This window comes from Bos mutus, chromosome 29 (genome assembly GCF_027580195.1).
Source record: "Bos mutus isolate GX-2022 chromosome 29, NWIPB_WYAK_1.1, whole genome shotgun sequence".
Taxonomy (NCBI): domain Eukaryota; kingdom Metazoa; phylum Chordata; class Mammalia; order Artiodactyla; family Bovidae; genus Bos; species Bos mutus.
The window spans coordinates 36,080,453-36,105,353 of record NC_091645.1 but is presented as its reverse complement, the minus strand read 5'-3'; the positions used below and the strand labels follow the sequence as shown (position 1 = coordinate 36,105,353).

At 43.5% G+C, this 24,901-nt stretch overlaps 1 protein-coding gene across 3 annotated transcripts in view; it reads left to right on the top strand.

Annotated features, from left to right (window-relative positions):
* Nucleotides 1-24,901, top strand: part of APLP2 (amyloid beta precursor like protein 2) — a 62,611-nt gene that overhangs the window by 14,233 nt on the left and 23,477 nt on the right. For all 3 annotated transcript variants that reach the window (XM_070365187.1, XM_005887531.3, XM_070365188.1), the window contains exons 2-3: nt 19,330-19,503; nt 20,348-20,471. In XM_070365187.1, the coding sequence (XP_070221288.1) occupies nt 19,330-19,503; nt 20,348-20,471 (298 nt within the window). The remainder of the gene's footprint in view (nt 1-19,329; nt 19,504-20,347; nt 20,472-24,901) is intronic.

Here is a 24,901-nt window from a genome sequence, read left to right as displayed (position 1 = left end):
CAAATGATTTTTTGTAATAGTGACTCTGTGTATCCTGTGTTAAAGAAAAAATATATGGTCATTGTGAAAAATCTAGAAAATACAGGTAAAGCTAAAACAAAAACAAATAAATTAACAGCAATTTGCCAGATAAAAAACCTTAAAATTTTCCCAGTCTGTGTTTTTTTGAAAGAATGGATTCCCTCTTAATATGTGTATAGTCTGTTTTCCTTCCTTTTGACATATTGAATAACTCCAACCCATTAAACATTTTACAGCATTGCTTTAAATTGAATCACCTTTCATGGTTTGGGACATTTGAACTCCCTCCAAAAAAGAAGATGTGCACTATCCACTACTTTGAGTTGCCTCCCATACTCTGAATTTGGGCTGTTTAAGTTGACGCACAGATATTCTGAGTTACGTGAGAATACTGCCTACCAGCCAGTGGTTGGATATTCGCAGCACTGTTGGAACTATCATTTGAGTATTTTCCTGCATTTTTGCCCTTATTTTTTTGATGCACAGCATACGGTTTGATGCAGTTGGTGCTTATTTGGTGCTTTCTAGGCTGAGAGTCTTTGAATTGAGGTGAACGAACAGTGGGCTCAATTATGTAGAAAGAGCTAAGGAATGTTTATAAAATGCTAGAATTAAGTTTTCAAGAATAATTTTTTGTCCCTAAAACAATGGAAGTAATTGAGATTTGTATAAATCATTAGCTTTCTAGTGGCAGAATTCCCCCAAATCACATGTATGTCTTTGAACTTTGCCTGTCTTTTCAGGATTATATGTAAAAACAAGAGTCTTCTCTATAATATTTTTATAATTTACATTTCTAATTTTTCACTAATGTAAACAGTATGCAATAAGTAACTTTTTTTTTTTTTTAATCCTTTTAGCTGTATCTCAAATTGACAAAAGAACTATTGTATGAACTTGTTCAAAAATTGAAGACTTTCCCTGGTAACTGGTTCATTTGAAGTTCCTCATGGTCCTTGTTGTTGGCAGACGTTTATTAAAATGCTGTATGCAGAGCACTGTGCAGAGCATATAACACAGCTGAGGGCAACATACAGTTCCTGTGATGATAAGTGAAAGAAGCCTTTTAGGTGGTTAAAAAAATGATAGCACTTCTCCAGTTTTTTAAAAATAGATTATTTTAATCTAGCTTATCTTTTTTAAAAAGAAACTATTTATAGGGTTTACTTCCAGGTATTTTTACATTGTCCTCCAGTGAGTTCCTGCTTTCAGTTCTTTTGGGTATGTACTGGAAAGTAGCCTGGCTAGATCATACAGTAATTTCTATGTTTTTTAACTTCTTGAGAAACGCTGCTCCATTTTACATTCCCACCATCAGTGACAAGGTTTCCAATTTCTCTACATCTTGGCCAACACTTGATGCCTTTTTTTTTTTTTTTTTTTAATATTAAGCCATCTTAATATGGGTGTGAAGTGGTATCTTACTGTGGTTTTAATTTGTATTTCCCTAATGATTAGTGATGTTGAAAGCCTTTTCTTGTTGGCCGTTTGCATTTTCTTTGGAAAAATTTCTATTCAACTCTTTTACTCACTTTTGAATTGGGTTTTTGTGATGGTGGTTGTTGAGTTGTAGGAGCTCGCAATATTTTCTGGCTATCAATCCCTTACCAGATCTGTGATTTTAAAACTAAAGGTTTTTGGTTTTTTTTTTTGAAGTGTGGTTTAGCTATTTTTTCTTGTATTGACTGTACTTTTGTTATCATATGTAATTGAAATCATTGCCAAATCAATGTTGTGAAAGTTTTTCCTTATATTTTCTTCTGAGAGTTTTATCTTTTTCGCCCTTATGTTTAGATCGTTTATCCATTTTGAGTTAATTTTTATTTATGACTTAAGAGTCCACCTTCATTCTTTTGCAGGTGACTATCCAGTTTTCCCAGCAGTGTTTGTTGAAAAGACTCTCTGTTGAATAGTCTTGACACCCTTGTAAAAAGTCATTTGAGTATATATTCAAGGGTTCATTTCTGAGCTCTCCATTCTGTACATCTGTTGTTTTATGCCGGGACCACATAGTTTTGTTTACTGTTGCTTTGTTGTGAAGTCAGGACGTGAGAGTCTTTTTTAAGATTGTGCGGTTCCATATGAATTTGGTTCCATATGAATCAAAATATGCTGTTGAGACGTTTATGGGGATTCCATTGAATTAATAGATTGCTTTGAGTAGTATTGTCATCTTAATAATATTAAGTCTTCCAATCCTTAGGTGCCAAGGGTCTTTAAGATAGATGATTACCCTCAAATTTATTATAATCGACAGAATATAATTAATTTTTGTTTATACTATGACTTCTGGGTGTTAGCTGTTTGATGAATTGTACACTTTACAGATTAACTGCGGCCCCTCTTACGAAGCCTCCCAGTACATTCCTTCCCATAGAGACTGAACACTTGACGCTTGAAGACAAAATAGAACCTACTCAAACTCCAAGTTTTATTTGGCTCTCACTGTCATGGGCATCATTGTATTTTACGTTCAAATTAAACATCACCATTTCCAAATACTGTGGACTTTTGTCTTAAACATTCCTTTCCGGTGTTTGAAGAAATTGGAAATCTGGCAGCAGCAGGCCCCCTTTATTTGTAAGAGCCTCTGGTCTCCCGACCAGAGGCTGGGTGTGGGTTATCATTTTGTCTACACCCCCATCTGCTCTCTGTCATTCAGAGGCACAGAGTTTTCAACCCTTGTTAAAAAGTGGAGAAAGTTGGCTTGAAACTGCCTCTTGCAATAACTATGTATTACTCATTTTCAAGTGAATTGCAAACCACATTTCATAGCAGAATCTTCCCTGATTGGCTGTCAAACCAGCCAATTCGCCAGTGCCCTGCCCCATGCCCCTTTGAAGAGGGCTTCTGCTTAATGCTCTATGAATGTTTTTCTTTTCAGCAATTCTTTTTTTTCTCTCTCTCTCTCATAGCAGCTCTTTAAGAAAAATGATTATTTGAGGCTTGATTAGATTCTTGGGACTACATTAATAAAATATCCTACTGGGCTAGTATTTTGAAAGATTAATCTTGTGAATTGATGCAAGTCGTTGAGACTGAGTGCTGTTAGTGTTGTTTTTAAACAGTGGAAATAGTAGTCAGGACAGATTAAAATTGGATTGAAACATTTAAAGTATTGATTTTAAAGGATTAAATGCAAAGTACGGACTCAAAACTGATAAACTCCCAACCAGGCTGAGCCATTACATGTGGGGGTGTGTGTGTGTGTGTGTGTGTGTGTGTGTGTGTGTGTGTTGGTGAAGAAGCAAACTTGTCACTGGCTGGTGGGGGTTCAGGCATATTGTAAGCCCAGTGCCAGTTCCTGCTGGACAAATGGATCCTCACTGAAACATCCCCACAGAGATCTGATATCAGGCGAGCAGCTTCTGTGTTTGTCTCTGAAAAGCTCTAGACTCTGAGACTCTTAAGTTGATTCGTGGTAGCAATGTTTGTTGCAGTAAATATTAAGATAATGTTATAGCTATACCACTTCTAGCGTCCTTTTTCCTTGGTAATTTGTGAAGATAAATTTCTTTTGGATATCACATCACTGTTTGGAACATTTTAGAGTTTTATGGGACAAAATGTTTGGAAGAAATACAGGACTTCGATTACATCATTTTGTAGCAGCGTAGGTAAAGTTCGTTGTTGGCCAAGTAAAATATTATCATGTTAAATATTACTGAGACTAAGGTGTGGCTTTGTGATGTTATGTGGGTTACTATTAGTTTTACGTATGTTTGGAAATATTTGAAACCAGTTTTTTTTCCTAAGGCCAAAGAATTCACTTTAACCTGACAGGAACACTTGTTCTCATCCTAGCATAAGGCGTTAGAAATGCATTGTGAAAGTTCTTCCACTGAACTACTTAGTAGCTGTTTCCGAGAAAGGCTACTGCTCTAGTAGCCAGCATGGATCGCCCAAATTGGACCTGGGTACTAAGTTGCCAAGAGGCTTCCCAGATGGTACTAGTAAAGAACCACCAGCCAATGCAGGAAACATAAAAGACACTGGTTCAATCCCTGGCTCAGGAAGATCCCCTGGAGGAGGGCATGGCAACCTACTCCAGTATTCTTGCCTAGAGCATCCCATGGACAGAGGAGCGTGGCAGGCTACGGTTCTCAGGCTACGGTTCTTGGGGTTGCAAAGAGTTGGGCACTTGTTGGGTCACTCACGCACTAAGTTACCAAATAGCTGCTGGCCTGCCAGTTTTTGAAGGTTTCAAGGTGAACTAGTTCTGATGACTGTAAGACTATTTAGAAGAAAAAAATAAGGGACTTTTTTTAGACAGTGTGTGTTCTGTACATATTTTCATATCTGTTGACAATTACTTCTGTTCTTAAATACTCCCCCCCCCGCCCAGTACTTGAATACTTCAGAGACCTTGTGTTAAGGACAGTATGTTTGTTGGAAGAAATAATTTTCTTCCTTCATTGCTTGAGTTGCTGTCATTTGGAGGCTGGTCTAACTAAGGACATGTAAACTCTTTACTTTTAGTAGAGTTAGTTTTTTATAAAGTGGTTTGGTTGTTGATGCACCGAAGCTATATCAATTCTCATTGGGTGAATTTTTAAGAATTATTGAATTTGTATGTGTGTAAATACACATATGTGTATATAGGCATATAGATACATACAGATATGGTTGTGGCTTTTAAAGATATATTAAAATAAAAAAATAAAGATTATTTCAGTTCAGTTCAGTCACTCAGTTGTTCATGTCCGACACTTTGTGACCCCATGAACCACAGCGCGCCAGGCCTACCTGTCCATCACCAAATCCCGGAGTCTACCCAAACCCATGTGCATTGAGTTGGTGATACCATCCAACCATCTCATCCTCTGTCATGCCCTTCTCTTCCTGCCCTCAATCTTTCCCAGCATCAGGGTCTTTTCAAATGAGTCAGCCCTTCGCATCAGGTGGCCAAAGTATTGGAGCTTCAGCTTCAACATCAATCCTTCCAATGAACACCAGGACTGATCTCCTTTAGGATGGACTGGTTGGATCTCCTTGCAGTCCAAGGGACTCTCAAGAGTATTCTCGAACACCAAAATTCAAAAACATCAATTCTTCGGCACTCAGCTTTCTTTATAGTCCAACTCTCACATCCATACGTGACTACTGGAAAAACCATAGCCTTGACTAGACAGACCTTTGTTGACAAAGTAATGTCTCTGCTTTTTAATATGCTGTCTAGGTTGGTCATAACTTTCCTTCCAAGGACCAAGTGTCTTTTAATTTCATGGCTGTGGTCACTATCTGCAGTGATTTTGGGGCCCCAAAAAATAAAGTCAGCCACTGTTTCCACTGTTTCCCCATCTATTTGCCATGAAGTGATGGGACCGGATGCCATGATCTTCATTTTCTCAATGTTGAGCTTTAAGCCAACTTTTTCACTCTCCTCTTTCACTTTCATCAAGAGGCTTTTTAGTTCTTCTTCACTTTCTGCCATAAGGGTGGTGTCATCTGCATATCTGAGGTTATTGATATTTTTCCCGGCAATGTTGATTCCAGCTTGTGCTTCCTCCAGCCCAGCGTTTCTCATGATGTACTCTGCATATAAGTTAAATAAGCAGGGTGACAATATACAGCCTTGACGTACTCCTTTTCCTATTTGGAATCAGTCTGTTGTTCCACGTCTAGTTCTAACTGTTGCTTCCTGACTATTTGGTACTTTTTAATTGTTTGGGAATGCATAAGATGATTTAGCAAGGTGGTGGTGGTTTTTTCATTCAAAATGTAGTTGGAGTTTGCTGATAGTTGCCATGCTCTCATCTGTCTTTTATTGTATTACTTTTGTGGAGTGTCTGAATTTAAATTAAAAAGGCGTGTTATTATTCAGAGTAATTGATTAAGCTTGATTGGGCAGTGTCTGTAAATCGTCAGTGGATGGAGCTTTTAGCACAAGGAAAGGATGGTTTAATTGCTCCAGGAAAAAAAAAAAGATTGGATGGATTTTTAAGAAAGTTAATGCTCAGGGGCAGGTTATAAACACTGGCATGGAGACATCACGGAGGTTTCTAGAAAAGTTAGTTGAGATTGGGAGTAAAAGATCACTGAACGCATCTTGGGGAAGATGCCCGCATCCCTGCTGGACGTGATTGAGGCATTCATGTGCAGTGAACCAGCACTGAGCACCATCCAGGCATGTACACTGGAAGGAGGTAGTACGGTTGTCAGAGCAACAGAGAATGCTCATGCCTGCCCCAGGGACGTTTTCAAGGAAAAGAGATGCCATCTTCTCTGTTCTTCACTAGGTTTAAATATTTTAAGGAGCCTCAGCCACACCATCCCATAAAAGATAAAGAACTCCAAAAGAACTTTTACGATCAAAATACTTAGGTTTATAACAACACTCGTGTCTGTCCTTGTTTCTCTTTATTTTCATATTTGGTCAGGAATAGACTCCCAGTTTATAATATTATACCTACATTAAATAGGGGTCCTGTCATGTACCTTTCGGAGAAGGCGATGGCACCCCACTCCAGTACTCTTGCCTGGAAAATCCCATGGACAGAGGAGCCTGGTAGGCTGCAATCCATAGGGTTGCTACGAGTCGGACACGACTGAGTGACTTCACTTTCACTTTTCACTTTCACGCATTGGAGAAGGAAACGGCAACCCACCCCGGTGTTCTTGCCTGGAGAATCCCAGGGACGGGGAAGCCTGGTGGGCTGCCATCTATGGGGTCGCACAGAGTCGGACACGACTGAAGTGACTTAGCAGCAGCAGCAGCAGGAAGCAGTTGGACAGTAAGCTGGGGATCTCCTATGTGACGGAGTTTGCAACTCTTTTCTATTGGGATTATTCTATTTACATGACGTCTTCCTTACCACCCAAGCCTCCTTGTGGGTGAGAACTTGTGATTCTTTCATTTTGTTTCCTCTGGAGTCTGCTCTTCTAAGGTTGTTGGAAATGTGTGTTGACTCAAAACAGAAATAATTGAATCAACTCCTGAGTGATGTCAGCACCGTGCATTTGATTCTGTGGTTGTCAGAAGCCTAGGAGAGTGGGATTTTTGTTTGTTTCTGTTTTGTCTAGTCTAGTTTTGTTAATGTCTCAATCAGGCTTCTTTTACTATTTGTAGATCTAAAGAGCTGGGAGATGGAGGCGAATCATCTTCCCTTCCCCCACCCTCCAGCAGTTGGATAAATTAAGAGCATTGGCTCCTGGCCCTACTTCACCCACTTACATAACTTACACCAAATCCCCCCTTTAGGAAGAAATGTCTCAAGGTCCTTTTTCCTGTCTTAATTCCTGTTCGTTATTTTACTTGTAACCACTTGTCTAGCCTGGCCTCTTCAGAGAAGCTTTGTGGCTTTCACCTACTTAGCTGTCCAAGCACCTCAGTCTTGTAATGGCCAGAAACTTCCTTCATAATGAAAGGAAGGAAAATGCAGTAAAACAGAGTCTATAGGTGAATGAAAACCAGTCGTCCCTAGCAGTGTTAGCCGTGCACTTAGCACAGCCCTGTCACTAGAAGGAAAGGCGAGGCTCGTATGAAATGTAACTTTCTCCAGCTGACATTTTTTTAAAGGCAAAAATAGGTGAAATGAGCTTTGACAATACATTTTGTTTAATTCAGTATATCTGTGTGTGTGTGTGTGTGTGTGTGTGTGTGTGCGCTCACTTACTCAGTTGTGTCCGACTCTTTGCAACCCCATGAACTGTAGCCCAATAGGCTCCTCTGTCCATGGGATTCTCCAGGCAAGAATACTGGAGTGGGTTGCCATTATGAGTAATTAGTCCCTGAATACCACCCCTACTCTGCACCCCAGGAGAAGACCACAGGTTACTGTGGGACCTCAGGCCCAGCAGAGCACAAGGCACTGAGAGGGGAAAGTCAGGCCCCCCAGACCCACGACAGCCAGGCTCGGGGCCCAAGTTGGGGAGCTGTAGAACTCCTCTCTGGGTGAGTTCTTTCCATGGGCTGAAGACATCCAGCCAGCTTTGCAGTGTCCCCTTCTTTAATACTGAGTTAGATGACTTAGGGTCACAGCTACTTCAGGGACACCATGAACCAGAGCCAAAATGATGGGGAGAAAGCAACTTGAAGACCATGCAGGGAGTGGATAGATAACTTTAGTAGACTCTTTCTGCTTATCTCAGAAAGGAGAGGGTATTGGCTCTGTAATAGTTTTGCAACAAAAAAAGACTTTCAGAGAAAAAGGAAGAGTTGTTGGTTATTAGAAATGTGATATTGCTGCTGCTGCTGCTGCTGAGTCGCTTCAGTCGTGTCCGACTCTGTGCGACCCCATAGACGGCAGCCCACCAGGCTCCCCCGTCCCTGGGATTCTCCAGGCAAGAACACCGGGGTGGGTTGCCATTGCCTTCTCCAGAAATGTGATACTAGACATTTAAAAATCTGGTTAGAAATCTTTATGAAAGAAGGAACAAAAGCTAGAAAAGATAAAGGTAAGATGTACCTGATAAAAAATTCAGAAAGAGAGAAGAAACCCAGGATTGAGTGTTTCATTCACACTGATGTGACCCCAATGAAAGGTCAGGCAAGTGAGTTGACAAAAACCAGACCAAGGCTCCTTATAGTCAAATTTCAGGATACCAGAGATTGGTAAAATTTTACTTCCATGTAGGAAAAACCAAACCTGCACAGCAAACTAGGGATCAAACTGGCTAGATGTACGAGCAGCAGTGCTGGGAGCCAGAGGACAGTAGTTCCACCCATTAAATTCTGAGGGAAGTTGTGTCCTTACAATTTAGAGCTTGTCCAAATGGCCAACAATGTGCGTAAAATAAAAGCTTATTTTGAGACCCATCACGTTTGAAACTCAGCAACCTCACACCTTTTCCCAGGAGCCCGTGGGAAGCTGTGAGCCACTGACACGGGGTCAGTCAGGAAGGAGAGAGGCCTGAGTGGGGAACAGGAGAGAAGGGAGGAGTCTTCAGGACGGTTGTGGTCGGAGCCCCAGGAGTGGTGGCTGTGCTGGGTCTCTCCTGGAGAGTCATCCGCACGGGAGAAGCGGTAGGACGCTGTGCGGTCTTCCTCCGATCTTCTCTGCATATCTTCCTGACAGACGGAGTGCCAGCCATCACTGTGTACACACTGTCGTGTCTGACTCTTTGCGACCCTGTGGCCCGTCAGGCTTCTCTCTCCATGGGATTCTCAAGGCAAGAAGACTGGAGTGGGTAGCCATGCCCTCCTCCAGGGGATCTTCCTGACCCAGGCATTGAACCCGTGCCTCCTGTATTGGCAGGCGGGTTCTTTATTGCTGAGTCACCGGGGAAGCCCGCCAGCCATTGGTACAGGGAAGTAAAGAAGAGATGGTCTTGCTGAGCCTGAGGAGGGTAGATGCCTAAGGGAGCTGTAACCATAGTACCTTCTTATGTTATAATCATGTAAACAGGAGATTGATTTAACCAACAGGGCACAGGGAAGCCGGGTGGGGGCGGGGGGGGCGGGGTTGGTGAGCAGAGAGTCTGGTCGTTTGAATTCAGCCCTTTTTAATAGAAAGTTGATGGAGAATGTCTGGACTGAAAAGGTGCAGAGGGACCCTTGTCATTTAGAATCAAGGCGGCAAATAGTGGGAGAAAGGGCTGCGAGGGGTGCCCCCCAGGAGGACCCGCCTTGGGGTGGAGGACTCCACTAGGAGCCGGCTGGTGGTGGCTTTTTGGGCTAGGCAGCTGGACTCACGTGACAATAACATTTTAAAAATGAAGCCTTGTTACACTGCCTGGGTTTCTTTTTTTCATTTAACTTGTTCATTCACTATATATGTACTGATGTGAAGACCAGCACAGTATTCGTCATAGAAATCGCCACTGAGCGGTATCTGCTAATTCTTATTAGTTTAACTAAATGTCTTCGCAAAAAAACCAAGAGCACAGGTTTTAGAATCAGACCGTCACCTCCTTGGGTGTCAGTGATTACCTACTAGGTTCTAGGTGCTGCTTGCAGATGCAGTTAGAGCACCCGGAGAGCCCCCTTCTTGCCCCCAGGAACCTGCATCCTATTGGAGGGTGGTTTTGGATTGCTTGATGGGAAAATAAAACAACCAACAGGTTGGGGCCTGTCCTTGGGAAGGGCCCCCAGAAGGAGGCACATTTGAACCGGGTCCTGAGAGGTGAGCTGCGAGGCAGAGACCCTGGCCTGTGCCCAGAAGGATGATACCCAGTGCCTGGTGGGGTGATGGAGGGAGGAGGGGGCAGGTAGCCGGGGTCATCCAGAGATGGACTCTGGGAACGTGAGAGTGTGTGCTGTGTTCTGCCTGGAGCTGGTTCAGATGCTGTGGCTGGAGTGGATTGCAGAGGGCGGCATGGACACTGGCCCCAGGGCCCACCTGACCACTGGAACACGAGTGCTTTTGTGCTTTTCCTGGTGGGGAGCATTCACACAGATGTTGATACCCTTTTTATTTATTCTTTTTACTCATGTGTGGCTTTTCCTGCCCTCCTTCCTGCATTTATTTAGTGGTTAGGTGGCTGGCACCCAGGAAGGCTAATTAATGGCAGAGACAGCAAGCAGTAAACATACTGACTAGCCGCTCATACTCGCTTTATTACTTTATTTTTTTAAATTGCTGATAATTACAGTAGTGCTCATGGGCATGGGTCCCAGACAGGAAGAATTACTGTCTGCAGGCAGACCTGGTGTGAGCTGATAATGCTACATAAATCATGGAGGAGATGGCTTTCTGACTTGCTTTGAACTTGGAGAGGATGGATCTCTCTCATATTTGTGTTATTTTCTCAGCTGTTTTAACGGACTTTAGAAGTTAGAGTGATTTGTTATATGAAGATTAGTGTGTGGTTGTTGCTTGACCTGTAAACACTGACATGTTTCACAGAATCACACGTGGAAATTGGCATTTTTTGTATTTTCAAGTGTGCGTTTCCTCTCCCTGCCTTGTGCAAGTCATCCTGGCAAATTGTCTTATTTTCTATCTGTAAAGAATTTCTGCCCTTTCCATTCAGCATCACAGAACCTTAGAAATAAAGAGCGAATGCTTTGTTTTTCATGGGATAGTAAAGCTAAGAAAAAAATTTTGGTTAAGGTTGTCAGTTCTTAATATTAAAGAAGGAACATATTTTTTAAAATAGACTACCCATTTCCTACTGCTGTCATCCTATGAAAAATGATTTAAGACAGAAGGTAGAAAGAAGAGTGCCTTAGAACTCAGGACAGTCACTTCTCAAGTAGGGCAGTGAGCAGCTAGCGCCATCCACATTCACGTGTGCACCTGCTCGCCAGGCGTCTCTTACTTGCATGAGGACCGTGTTACAGACTGCAGCAGCCCTCGACAAGTGTTTGTGAACCCCCTGCCTTCAAACACCAGGAAAAACTGTCCTGAGTGTTTATGTGGGGATGTTTGCTGCTGCATGGATTTGTTTGTTATCTTTTCCCAGTTACTTAAAGGAAAAAAGATCCAGTGAAATCAATTCCAGTATCTGACATTGACCGATCACGTTTGTGGTTAGAACATCTTGAAGTCAGAGCATTGCAGCAAGAGCTGACATGTTGGATAGTTACCCATTTTAAGCTTGGTAAAATCACTAAGTATTTATTTTAGTGAATTAAATCTATCTGAAGAATAGAATTTATTAAAAGAAGTATGATTTATTATGTTTCAAGTATATAAAATACTCGAAATATGCCTCCAAATTACCTTATTTTTAATGACTGACCTAATGCATTTAAAATACACAAAATACTAGAAAGCATCAGATCAGTTAGAAGTATGCTTATAATTTCTGAGAATATTGCCAGGATTGTGCTCGCCTATGCCACAGAAAGTGCTCCATTGTTTGTAGTGTTTCTGTCATCTGTGAGTCCATAAGAATGATTTGGAGTGAACACATTTAATGAATAATATTTAATCTTTGTACTTCCTGGTGTTAGTAACTTGAAATCATTTCAGTCTTTTAAGGTTTAGGAAACATGCCTATTCCCCCACCCCTGCCAAGCCTGCCTGGGCTGTTTGTCTCCCAGGCCCTTGGTTGCTGCCTGGGTAATACTGGCCAGTGATTGCCAAGGGGAAGGCCAAGTTCACACCATGGAGATCGTCTGATGTTACTATTCACACTCCACCATCCCAGCTTTCTGAGCTCTGCAGGTCACAGCCTTCAAAACATGACGGGTCACTGCTTTGCTTGGGAATCGGGCAGATTTTTATGTAGTGAGGAAGCTGTCTTTTGCAAGCTGCGTGTCTCATGTGTCAAGAGTTACAGGAGCGTGGACTTTTGTCTGCTGTAATGGGAGCCAGAGCTGATACCACGGGTGTCATTTATTGAAACAGCTAACATTTGGGTAACGCTGTATTTACGTCGCCCGAAAGGGATAACTGGGGTCGGAAGAGAATAACCTCCACAAGGCTACTTAGCCAGTTAACTCAAGAGAACGGCCCTCAAGATTTAGGGAAATAACATAGTGTCCTTTTGATAGGAAACACATTCATCTTGACCTCACTTTGAGCAGGAAGCCAAACCAGAACCGGGAAGCCAACAACCCCGGTGCTTCTCTTTTTCTATGGTATCCTAGTACTAAATCATCATGTGAACCTGTGATGACTGAATTCCCTCAAAATAAAACATGGAGCGTGGATGCAGCCCACTCTGGTGTGTCCAGATTTCAAAGGTAGAAAAGGAAGGTGCCATCTTCACCCCATTTCATGGATTTGTGGGGACGTGACTGGTCATGTGGTACACCCGTGACTTAAGCCCCTGTTCTTGTAGCCTGAGAGAATGATGCCTTCAAGAGCCAGCCGATGATAACAATGCTGACGTTTGAGTCAGGAGTTTTGCTTAGTGCTTCTTTGCATTCTCTTAATTTAATCCCACAAGAGGCCTGAGAGGAGTAGTGTGTCAGTAGCCCTATTTTACAGATAAAGTTTAAAGCCTGATAATATTAGCCAACACTTGAAGAACTCCTATGTAACAAGCACTATTTCAAGCACTTGATGTGTGTGAAACTCATTAAACCTCAAAACATCACTATGGTGTCTAGTTATTATTGTCCTCATTTTATAGACAGGAGACTGGGGTCCAGGAGGTTACTTAGGTAACCTCCCAAATGTGGGACAGCTCGTCAGTGGTGGGGCCAGAACTCAGTCACACTTCGTCCGCCCTGTACAGCAATGCTCTTAGCCATCATGTCATGCACTTGCTCTGGGGTCAGGAGATGATGGTTGGAAAAGCCATCGTCTCTAGGACCTCTGTACCCAAGGGCGTCAGTTTTGTAGAGTTCCTATTTTATTATGGGCAATTGGAAAGAAACACAGGAACCTGTAGATAATTTGTTCATTTGAGAATTCTAAATCCATAAACACTGTTCTGCTTTTTTTTTTTAATATGTGAAAGTGTTTTCTGTATTTCAGTAACTTTATAAAAGACTATTAGCTCTCATCTCTGAAACACTTAAAGACAGACCGCTCTTAAACCTTAATGCTTGCATCCTTCCCAGTGTAGCCCAGATGGACAGACCACCACGTTCCTGTCAAAAGCCTTGGAGACATTCTAAACTGCTTTCAGTCTTGGAATTGATACCTCATCTATACTTGAATATTTAGAGCTCTAATAAAAGCAGGATCATTTGTATAAATTACTGCCTACGAAAATGATACCTGACAGCTGGCATATGTCAGTGGAAGAAAAATGGCCTTTTACATTTAGAGTTCTTCCGCCTAGCCTAATTCACCAGTTTCTAATTAGAATTAAGTCCAAATGTTAAGAAAAGGGAGACCGAGGATTTTTAGCTGGTGTCATGTAAACTCCCTTTTAAGCGCAGGCTTCTCTGTTTGTTTCGAAAGCTGGAAAATGCTCAACAAGAATTCTGCTATTTTATTAAATAGTAGGTTAAAATGTTTGAAGCCTGGAGCTTTTTTATTTTTATTTATTTATTTTTGGCCCCACTGGCTTTTTGTCGCGGCACACAGGCTGTGGGTTGCTGCGCTCAGACTTCCTCTAGTTGCAGGGAGCAGAGGCTACTCTCCAGCTGCAGCATGCAGGCTCCAGAGTGCAGGCTCGATAGTTGTGGAGCACGATGGGCACAGTTGTCCCATTTCATGTAGGATCCCAGTTCCCAGACCAGGGACTGAACCTGGGTCCCCTGCATTGCAAGGCAGATTCTCAACCACTGGACCCCCAGGGAAGTCCCTGGAGCTTTTTTCAATTGAAAGCTTCACTCTTGCTGGGGAAGACGTAATTGGGGCATCAGACAACAGTCACCCTTTGGACAGTAATAGAAGTGGGGTCTCGTACACGTTAGGTTGTGGGCAGGATTGTAGTAGTCCCCCCACTGGAGAGAAATCAGATATAATGTATATACACATGGGGTTTTACTACATTATGGTGTGTTCAGAATAAACAGTTTTTCAGGTATTGGGCCTGCTTGATTTACTTGCTAGTTGTCCTGCCAAAATGTTTCATTTCCTTTTGACAGATTGAAACCTTGCAGTCACAGTCAGATTCAGGCAAGTGAGGAACAGAATTAAAAAAAAAAAACAAAGCTGTTTTATTTTGAAATAACTTTAGAGTATTTTAAAAGTTGCGGAAATACTAGAGGGAGTTCCCCCATACGTTAACACTGTTTTTCTCTTCATATTAACATCTGACATAACCCTTGTGCAGTTATCAAAGCTGGGAGGTGGACCCTGGTACAGTGCTGTTAACTGACTCACAGGCTGTGTTCACATTCGGCTCCAGGTTTCCTCCAGTGTCCTTTTCCTGTTGTAGGATGCTGTCTGGGCTCCCACGTTGCATCTGTTTTTTTTTTGTCTGTAGCCTCCAGTTCAGGACAGCCATCGGTGCGTCTTTGCTCATCTGTCCTCTTAATGTGAATTATTGCTGGAGACCACTTGTGAAGTCATTTGTCTTCCCTTTTGTAGTTAATGTATTGGGGCAATAACCTTGAAACTATGGATTTTGTTAAACTTTGCTCGATTAAGTAAATCTTAGCCACAGGTATGTGGACACAGACTTAAGTCATTTTAATTTAGGAATCGTGAAGTGCCATTCAGAACTTGAGCAGACAGAAATGAATACAGGATCTTCACATCCATGAGTAGATTGTCATTTACTGACTTCATTTTTTAAAAAGTGTCTTTGAGTAAGAGTCTGTCTATGTCACGCCTGTGCAGTGGTAAGTAGGCGCTGCTTGTTCAGTGCTATGATGGGAGCTGAAGCTGTGTGGCCCTGGACCAGACCACGGGAGCACTTCCTGTGCCAGGAAACAGACTCCCTAAGGAACAGGATAAAGCCCTGCTCTCTGAAGGATGCTCCCTCCATGGCAGGCACTCTCAACAGAGCCTGGAGCCAAATCAGATCCTGGGGCAGTAGCTTTAGTGAGGAAGTAATGGATTACCTGTTTGCTTTGGATGGGGGAGCAGTTTTGTGAAGGGAGATGGGGCTGAGGTGGGCCCAGGAGATGCTTCTCCTGGGGTGATGACTAAAGACCCTTGATCAGCATTAGGATGAGATTTCTGTTTGTTCCTATTTGTTTGTTGCTTTAAGCCATTTCAGGTTTTCAACCAAGTTACTAGAGCACTTTTAACCAAGTTGAATTTCCATCCTCAGGTAGCTAAACTCTTTTCCTGAGCCAAATTAATAGAATGGGATTTCTTATTAAGAATGAATTATTAAGTAAAGTGGAAGTGCTGGGCTAGGAAAGCAATTGATGCAATTTGTACTCAAAGCCTTGAAAGTGCTGCAGCATGCACAGATCAAGGGCCAGCCACAGCGCCCTGGCATGGGGCATTCATTTTCTCTGGCGGAGGATTCCAGGTTCACAGGATGTCAGAAGTGCTGACTTGGCAGCAAAATCCCATTTGTAACATGTTAGATTTAAGAACCAGATTGATTTATATGTTGATGTAATGGATCAAAGCACAGTGTATGCTTCAGAAAATGGAGAGCACATTAAATAAGAGCATTTTCAAAGGAAAAGCACAAGCATTACAGGAAAAACAAAAAAACAACAAAAAAAATCCTGTTGTACTGTAGGTAAGGTTAGGGTATGTTTGATTAGTTGATTCCTGGATGCGGTCCGCAGAGGCTTTTTATATTCCAAATGATACCTTCTTGAGAGTCTCTGATGACCACAAGGATTAATCTTTCTGAACTCAGAAGTGAATCACGGCAGCATATGAGCTGTCTGGACCGATTCCAGTTGCCCTCCTTTTCCTTGGTGTTATCTGATGTGAGGAGCTGTGGCTGCAAGCTGCTGCTTCCTGCTGCTTTACCCTTGGGTGTTTGAGATCTTCTTTGGGGAAGATGCTGTTGACTCTCTCTACACAAAGATTAAGTGCACTTACCACGAGTGTACTGACCTCCGTGGTTGACCCGTAAACTGAGCATTCATACAGTCAGAACCTTTGTGGTCTTTCAACCAACAGCCACACATGGACCATCATCTGCTGTGTGATGGGCATTTGCCTCCATGATCTTGACCACGCCCACTCTGTGGCCTGGGTGAGCTCACGTAACTGACACTGCTTCTTACCTATATTCATTTTTGGAATATAAGAGGCAAATGGCTTCCCTCCCTTGCCCCTGTACTTCTGAAAGATAAGATACCACCCCTGAGATCCCACCCTGGCATTCCACTTGTTTAATATTAGAATATACCATTTTTTGAGATGGGAAAAGTGTTTATATGCATGCAATTATTACCAGACTACAACTTAAAAAAAATTTTATTGCTCAAAAATATTCTTGTCCTTTTTCCCAGTTGTTATGGATAACCACGAATCTGATTTCAGATTTAGCCATGTTGTTGTATATATCCATAAGTCTAGTCCAGAATTTAGAAACTGTTGCTCAGCATCTTTCATGTTTAACCATAGTAGTTCATTTGTAGCAGGTTTAGGAAATACTGGGCTTCCCAGGTGGCATGGTAGTAAAGAATCCACCTACGGTGCAGGAGACGTAAGAGATGCAAGTTTGATCACTGGGTTGGAAAGATCCCCTGGAGGACGGCAGGGCAACCCACTCCAGTGTTCTTACCTGGAGACTTCCATGGACAGAGGAGCCTGGCGGGCTACTGTCCATGAGGTCACAAAGAGTTAGGCATGACTGAGCGTCTAAGCCACTAGGAAATACTATTTCCTGACCCGTTGATGGTTTATTTCTGTCTAAGCTTTTGACGAGTTGGAAGGAAGGAATTTGCTGAGAATACTGGTTTCAGTGCAGAGTGCATCCTGGGGTCTGCTCCCCTCTGTCTCTGTATATACCCCCTTGTGTGCTGCATGCTCGTTTTCCTTCGCATCATAACCCAGGTTACTAGCCCTGAGCCTTAGTATGGCTCCCAGAAGAAGAAGGACCAGTACAAGAGGCATTTTTTGTGCGTATCTCCAGCTATTGTGAGAATTAAGCATATTTCTCTTATGCCTCTTTATACCTTTTAATGATCTATTTGAGCTAAATGCCACTAGGGCAGTGGTCCCCAACCTTTTTGACACCAGAAACCAGGGTGAGGGGGTGCTTTTGAGATGATCCAAGCACATTTATTGTGCACTTTATTTCTGTAATGACATCAGCTCCACCTCAGATAAGCAGGCATTAGATACTTAAGGTTGGAGACCCCTGAGTTAGGGTACTACCTGTGCATTCTTTCCCCAGGTACCTTAAATATTTTTTTTCTTTCTTTGAAGTAGACAAGACTTAACTCCAGTATGTAGCTTCACAATCAATTATTCTGAAGGCATAGTTATTTGTCTTCTACTTTAATAAATGATTATTCCTCACAGTAGGGCAGCGATCTATTCTACTTAATAAAGTTGCTGACTGTTCTCTTTATTGGATCTCATTGAAGTGTTTCTCAGCCCTGATTGATCTTGGCAACATTTTAGATCCAGATTAGCTTTCCCCCCACTATCGAGCAAGTGTTCATGCTTCCTTGTCTCATGCTAGTGGAAAGCAGGCTAATTTTAATAAGCTGCAAAGCAAAACTTGCACAGGTGGTAAGTTGGTCCTGGAAAATGTGGTATTTCAGAATTTAACGTAGGCTTCTGATTGGAAGGACCATTCAGGTCTGTAATCAGTCCCTCAGCACAGATCAAGGAGACTTGGCTGGAAAACACGACTTTCTGTATATTTTAAAAGCCAAATCTGTTTTCTCCTGTTAATAGGAAAACCATTTAATATTAATGCTCTTTGCTCTTTTTGAAAAGGTCATAATGGACCATATAATCTAACCCGACCCTCAAGTTTTCACGTTTTTAAAAAGATGTTTAATTTCTGTTTTGAAAAAATCTTTATATTAGGAGAGACAACAAAACTTTATTGTGGTTGTCGCTGTGAATATTGGTGTATCTGCAGACGCAGAGATGCCTGTGTTTTTTTCTAGTGCATGAGACTGCAGGAGCTTCATCATACCTAAATGTTTTTTGTCACCTGTAATTTGTGAGCTGTTAATGGCTACAAATAGCTGGGGTTTTTTTTCCTAACACGAGATGAAATTGTTCTTGAAGTCCCTTTTAGTGTTCCCGTTTCATGTATCACACCCCCTCACCATCATCACCGAGCCTTTCCTGTCTCCCAGGGGTGTCTTACCCGAGCTACTGTTATTTCTCCAGCTCCTGAGCCATTCCCATGCATACAGAGAGCATCAGAGCTGCGTTTGGAAATATTAAGGCTATACTTAAAATGCTCAGCACTCCATCCTTCCTTGGTCTAAGGATTGTCCAGTCTGGACCCTACGTGCTACCCACCTCCCTTAGGGCCTCAGCAGACTCTGAGTCGACACTCCCCACACAGATGCCCAGTGTCACTCTTTGGGACACTTCCCCAGTCAACCTCCTTCGCAGGCCTACGTCACATCCCTATTTTGTACCGTAGGCTCCTTCAGCTCTGCATTCTCTTCCTCCTCAGGGTGTCTGGGATGGGATCACACTTTCTGTGTGAGGGTCGACTGTGAACTAGACCGTAAGCCCTTGCAGGCAGGGAACGTAATCTTTGGCTCGTCCTTGCGTGTTAAGCATTTAGCATGCTGCTGTGCAAAGATAGTAGCTGCTCAATAAAATTTTGTTGTGTGAGTGAACTGAATAGAAAATCCCTGGAACTTCTGCCATTCTGTACTCTGTGGCTTGGTGTGTTCCGGGCTGGGAAGTAGAATTGCTTGTGTTGGAGGGGACTGCAGGCAGATGATCTGTTCCCAGGTCAGAAGTATCCAGATGGTGGAGAGGGGGTTACGTTTCTCACCCACCTTTCTCTCGACCGTAGACGTCCAAAGCTCTTTTTTTATTCTGGCTTTGTTCCTGGGAAAAGGATTTGTTTATGAAGAAGAAATAGTAACTAATGAAGAGTTTTTAAAGGTCAGTTGTACTGTCACTGCTGGCTCCAGGGAGTGACCCTGTAATTGTTTTCTCTCCGTAGGCCCTCGCAGCCAGCGCTGGAACAGGATTCGCTGTCGCCGAACCTCAGATTGCAATGTTCTGTGGGAAGTTAAACATGCATGTGAACATCCAGACTGGGAGGTGGGAGCCTGACCCATCGGGCACCCAGAGCTGCTTTGGCACAAAAGAAGAAGTTCTCCAGTATTGTCAGGAGGTGAGCGTGCTGCCTGAAGCTTAAAGATGCTTTTCTTTCTGGGTCATGTGTGAGCCTATTAACCTTAGAAATAGGTGCTCTGTCATTCTCCTCTTCTGACCTAAGACCAAGCTTGTAATGACCAGGCAGCAGGCTTTTGTTCTGAGTGTGCGCCTGGCCCAGGCGTGCTGCAAGCTCTTGGGTCTTTCCAGAAGGAATACTGCAGGAGTTTGACCGGGGCCATAGAGATGCAGCCCTGGCTTCCCACGTGTCACAGGAAGACGTGAAGCAGGCCCAGTGTCACATGTGTGCTTGTGTTTTGCATTTGTAGGTTGTAGCCAGGAGCCACCAGTATCGTAAGGGATTCTCTCAGGTCTGATTGAACAGACCTTTCAGGTCAACACTTGATGTAGAAAAGGATATGAGATGTTTTAACTTCTTGCCAAAACTAGCCTTTGGGGTCAGGGCTGGAATATTATTGTATAGTTTCATTAACAGACACTTCCATAGACTTGCCTTTCGAATGTTTTAGTTCATGAACTCGGCTATTTACGCATGTCCTGTAAGTGGACTCAATACCTAATAGACTTGTTTCGGGGTGAAAACTTGCTGCTTCTGTAGGTCCTTTTAAAGAGAAGATGTGTTAGAAGTGTACCGAAGTCTGCCTGTCGAAAGAAAGCTAATGGTCACAGAATGTCTGTACTTGAGGAGGAGTTCAGCTGGAACCGGGCAGCGGAGGTGTCTTCACCTTTACAGAGGACGATGGCGAAGCTGAGCACACAGACCCTCGCCCTCACTTGCCCAGCAAGTGTCCGTCTGTTATGGACAAAGTCCGTTTACCGTGCGTGTTCCCTGTCCCTTGCAGATGTATCCAGAGCTACAGATCACAAATGTGATGGAGGCAAACCAGCCGGTCAGTGTGGACAACTGGTGCCGGAGGGACAAGAAGCAGTGCAAGAGCCACATCGTGATCCCATTCAAGTGTCTCGGTGAGCATCCTGGGGCCTCTGGGTACCGCTCAGGGAGTCAGGGTCCCCGGTCTCACATTTTCTTTTCTTTTTGAAAAAAAATTTTTTTTAAACTATAAAAATATTTTTAATTTTTATTTTTTGGCCATGTTGCGTAGCATATGGGGCCTTATCTCCCCGACCAGGAATTGAACCCATGTCCCCCTGCATTGGAAGGTGAAGTTTTAACCACTGGGCCGCCAGGGAAGTCCCTTACATTTCATTTTCACTTGGCTCACAGTGAGATAACTTCACCTGCCAAGAAGCCAAGGGCTGTAGGAGTTTACTGGGGACCTTTGGACACTCGCAGCTTTCTGGCACTGATAGGTGACTTGTCTGGTTGCTCACTCTGCCTCTCTCGTTGTGGGCACCCTCTGACTTAACAGGGTGAGCCTTCTCTACAGCCCTGAGTGAGCACGCTGCCCTCAGAGTGGCCCAGCTTCGTTCACGTCGAGAGTCTGAAATGACTGTTAACAGCCCTAGCGCGCATAGTACTGCAGCAGCCTGAGGGGTGGACTTCTGGTCCCCTTACTTCGCCCACACATTTTGCTGAAGTCCTGTATCGCCAGCCAGATCAGACTCTGTGCTTAGTGTTCGGGAGCTGAAGGAGTGAGTCGTAGCTGCTGTAGACGTCAGGGCGGCCTCGGCCACGCCCTGTGCCACCTGCCCATCTGAAGGCTCAGCTGATAAGGGTGTTCTGACTCCATGCATTTGTATGAACAGTCAGAGCGAACTTGGGGACCACTGTAACATTTTATCACCCAGAAGGAGGGTTGTTCCAAACATGGTGAGTGTGTTCATCCTGACCACTCAGCGTCAACACACCTGAGTTATGTTCACACATCTGAAACCTGGGTGACTTGGGCAGATTTGGTCATAGAAGCTTAATGGACTAACACAGAGTATTAAGCGAGGACAGCCTGCAGTGTTCTGTGGCAGCCTGGATGGGAGAGGAGGTCGGGGGAGAATGGATACATGTACATGTATGGCTGAGTCCCTTTGCTGTTCACCTGAAACTGTCACAACATTGTTAGTCAGCTATATCCCAATGTAAAATAAAAAGTTTAACAAAAAGTAGACAGCCTCTGTAGTTCTGTGGATGTGTTTATTTTTCAATTAATATTTATTGGAGTATAGTTGCTTTACAGTATTGTGTTAGTTTCTGCTGTACCACAGTGAGTCAGCCATGTTTCCAGATCTTTTTTGAATTTCCTCCCCGTCCAGGTCTCCGTAGAGCACTGAGTAGAGCTCGCTGCGCTGTACAGTCCACTCTCGTTGGTTCCCTATTTCATACCTAATCGTGTGTATACGTCAGTCCCAGGCTCCCAGTTCCTCCCACCCCCCTTCCCTCTAAGTATCCATTGCTTTGTTCTCTGTGTGTGGCTAATTCTGTTAACCATTAACTTAACCTGTTCCCCTCCCTCCCTTCATCAAAACCTTTCCTAACATGGGATTCATTGCTTTTCTCATTCTCATGCGTAGCAAACTAACAGAGGCAGCACCTGAGTAACAGTATTTAAAATACATAGTAATGACTTTGTTTTAAAAATGTTGGGTGGGGGAAAGGACACTGCATGCGCTTAACACAGTTTATTTAAAACTGAGGACCCTGCAGTGGTGTGAGGCTTTTGAAAGGTTTTGCGTGATGTGGTTTTGAAGATGTTTTTTCTTTGCGTTTGGCTGTAACGCATCTCTGGGTACGAGGTTTCATTCATTCTCTGTAAAACTCTCAAACTTAAGGAAATGAAAGAGCATTCTTGAATGCTATCTACACAATAGATAGATAGTACCTAGCAATCATTTCTTCCTTTTGCATCCTTGTCCATAAGCCTTTGCAACTCGATCTTTCCCAGTGTGGCTCTTTTTCACTGGTACTTATATATTCAATGAGAAGTTACACTTCGATGTTCCCCCTCAAACTGAATCTTATAGCTGACATTACTACTAGTTGCCTCGTTATCCATAAAGTTTTATCTAAACAGGCTGGTCTGAGTGGGACAGAGTTGGTGAAGTGTGAAGAGGCAAGGGTACTAGTATTTTTGGGGAAGGAGTTAGTCATCTCTGACATTTATATACACACGGACTCCTGCACCTAAAGAAGGGAGCTCTGTGAGCCTGTGGCTGTTTCTGTCCTTATTTATTTCTGGAAGGATTTTTGGATGGGGATGGTTGCTGTGATGTCTTATTCTCAGAAGCCTCGAGGCGGGGCCAAAATAAAAACCAAAAATAAATGTATTGCCAAGTAAATACAGTTATTGTCAACAATGAGAGCTGGTACTTGGATGTCAGAATTCAAGTGATTTCTACTTAGATTGAGCCTCAGATTGCTTCCCCAGTGGAGCTGAATCCTGGTTTGCCACTGGGCTTTGCCTATACTAAGCTGCAACTGTAAGCCTGGTTGATGGTAAACTTTTGTTTCTACTTCCCTGGGGCCTTTGGGGCCCTCGAGGGCAGCAGTGTGTGTAATTCACCTTTGTATTCCTGCATTAATGTCAAATTGAGCTATTGGGCCCCCAAAGTCCCTGTGCTAATAGTGGAGCGAAACCTCACTGCCCTGTGGAGGGCTGTTTTGATATGGGGCAGCTGCTTGTGAAGACAAGAGAGTGTGTTCCCCCTCACAGCAGGTCAGGGGCTGCCCCTGGCCTCCCAGAGACTGAGGCCTGAGGCTGTGGTGAGGCTGGGAAGCTGGTCTACGTGTAGACTTCACACCAGTTCAGGCCCTACAACTTTTCTTTTTTTGACCTTGCCACTTGACTTGTGGGATCTTAGTTTCCCCGCTAGGGCTTGAACCCGGGCCCTGGCAGTGAACACACCAAGTCCTAACCACTGGACCACCAGGGAATTCCCCCAAGACCTTTCTTGCCAGACAATTTCCTAATTAGGTTTTCCTTTTTGTTGTTTTGTTGTTGTTGCTGTTGTAAAACGTCAGAGCTGAGCCTGCCCGCCTCCTTTCCCCTCCCTACTTATCGCGTCTCCCCTGAGCCGGCACCACCTCGGTGTCCTGCACTTGGGCCCTGTGAGGCCTGTCCATGATGCGTCAGAAGAGCCTGGGATGTTCGTTGAGTGCAGATCACTGAGGCCCACCTTGGACCTACTGACCCAGAGTGTCTAGCCTTTTATTATGGACATTACAAACATACCCAGACACAGAGAGAATCATCGCCTTACCCACCATGTGCCCACTGCCCAATCAAATGGGCATCAGTTCATGGACTACCCTTACCCCATCTGTGGCCCACTCCCAACAGCCCCTCATTATTTGGAAACAAATCACAGATACCTTTTTTTTTTTTTTTTTTTAATATTTCAGCATGTATTTCTAAAAGATAAGGGCTCTATTTTCTAAGCAGCTATGTGTAATTTCCCCCCAGCTTTTTATTTTTGAGAAGCTTCAGACCTATGGTAAATGCAGTCGTGAACTCTATACCTGTTACCTGGGCTTCCAGTTTTGCCTTATCCGTCTTACTCTGTCTATTTTGTGCACTTTACTTACTTTTCATTGTTAAACCATTTGAAAGTGAGTTGGGACTTTATGATAGTTCACCTCCAAGTAGCTTTCAGCTTCTTAAGAGCAAGGGTGTTCTCGTGTTATGACTGTGGTACAGCAGTCACACTTGGGACAGCTGTCCTTAGTGTTCAAATAATGTCCTTTGCAGCTCCCTTGAAAAAAGGGTGATGTATTATATTTAATCTAGACAGTTCCTCAGCTTTTCCTTTTGAATCTTTTATTTATTCTTTTGGTAGTATGTGGGGTCTTAGTTCCCCAACCAAGTATCTAACCTGTGCCCCCTGAAGTAGAAGAGTGGAGTCTTAACCTCCGGACCCCTAAGGAAGTTCCTGAGTCTTTTATGACAATAATATTTTTGACAGTCTAGGCCCTTTGTTTAACACAATATCTCTGAATACGATTCTGTCATATTGTTGTGTATCAGTTCAGTTCAGTCGTGTCCAACTCTTTGAGACCCCATGGACTGCAGCATACCAGGCTTCCCTGTCCATCACCAACTCCCGAAGCTTGCTCAGACTCACGTCAGTCTAGTTGGTGATGCCGTCCAACTATCTCATCCTCTCGTTGTGTATAATTAGAGCCAGGCAATGGCAACCCACTCCAGTCCTCTTGCCTGGCAAATCCCATGCACAGAGGAGCCTGGTAGGCTGCAGTCCATGGGGTCACTAGGAGTCAGACACGGCTGAGCGACTTCACTTTCACTTTTCACTTTCATGCATTGGAGAAGGAAATGGCAACCCACTCCAGTGTTCTTGCCTGGAGAATTCCAGGGACAGGGGAGCCTGGTGGGCTCCCATCTATGGGGTCGCACAGAGTCGGACACGACTGAAGTGACTTAGCAGTAGAGCCAGATGACTGTAGCAGAAAGACGTCTAGGTGATGTGTTCTCAGAACATGACTTCCA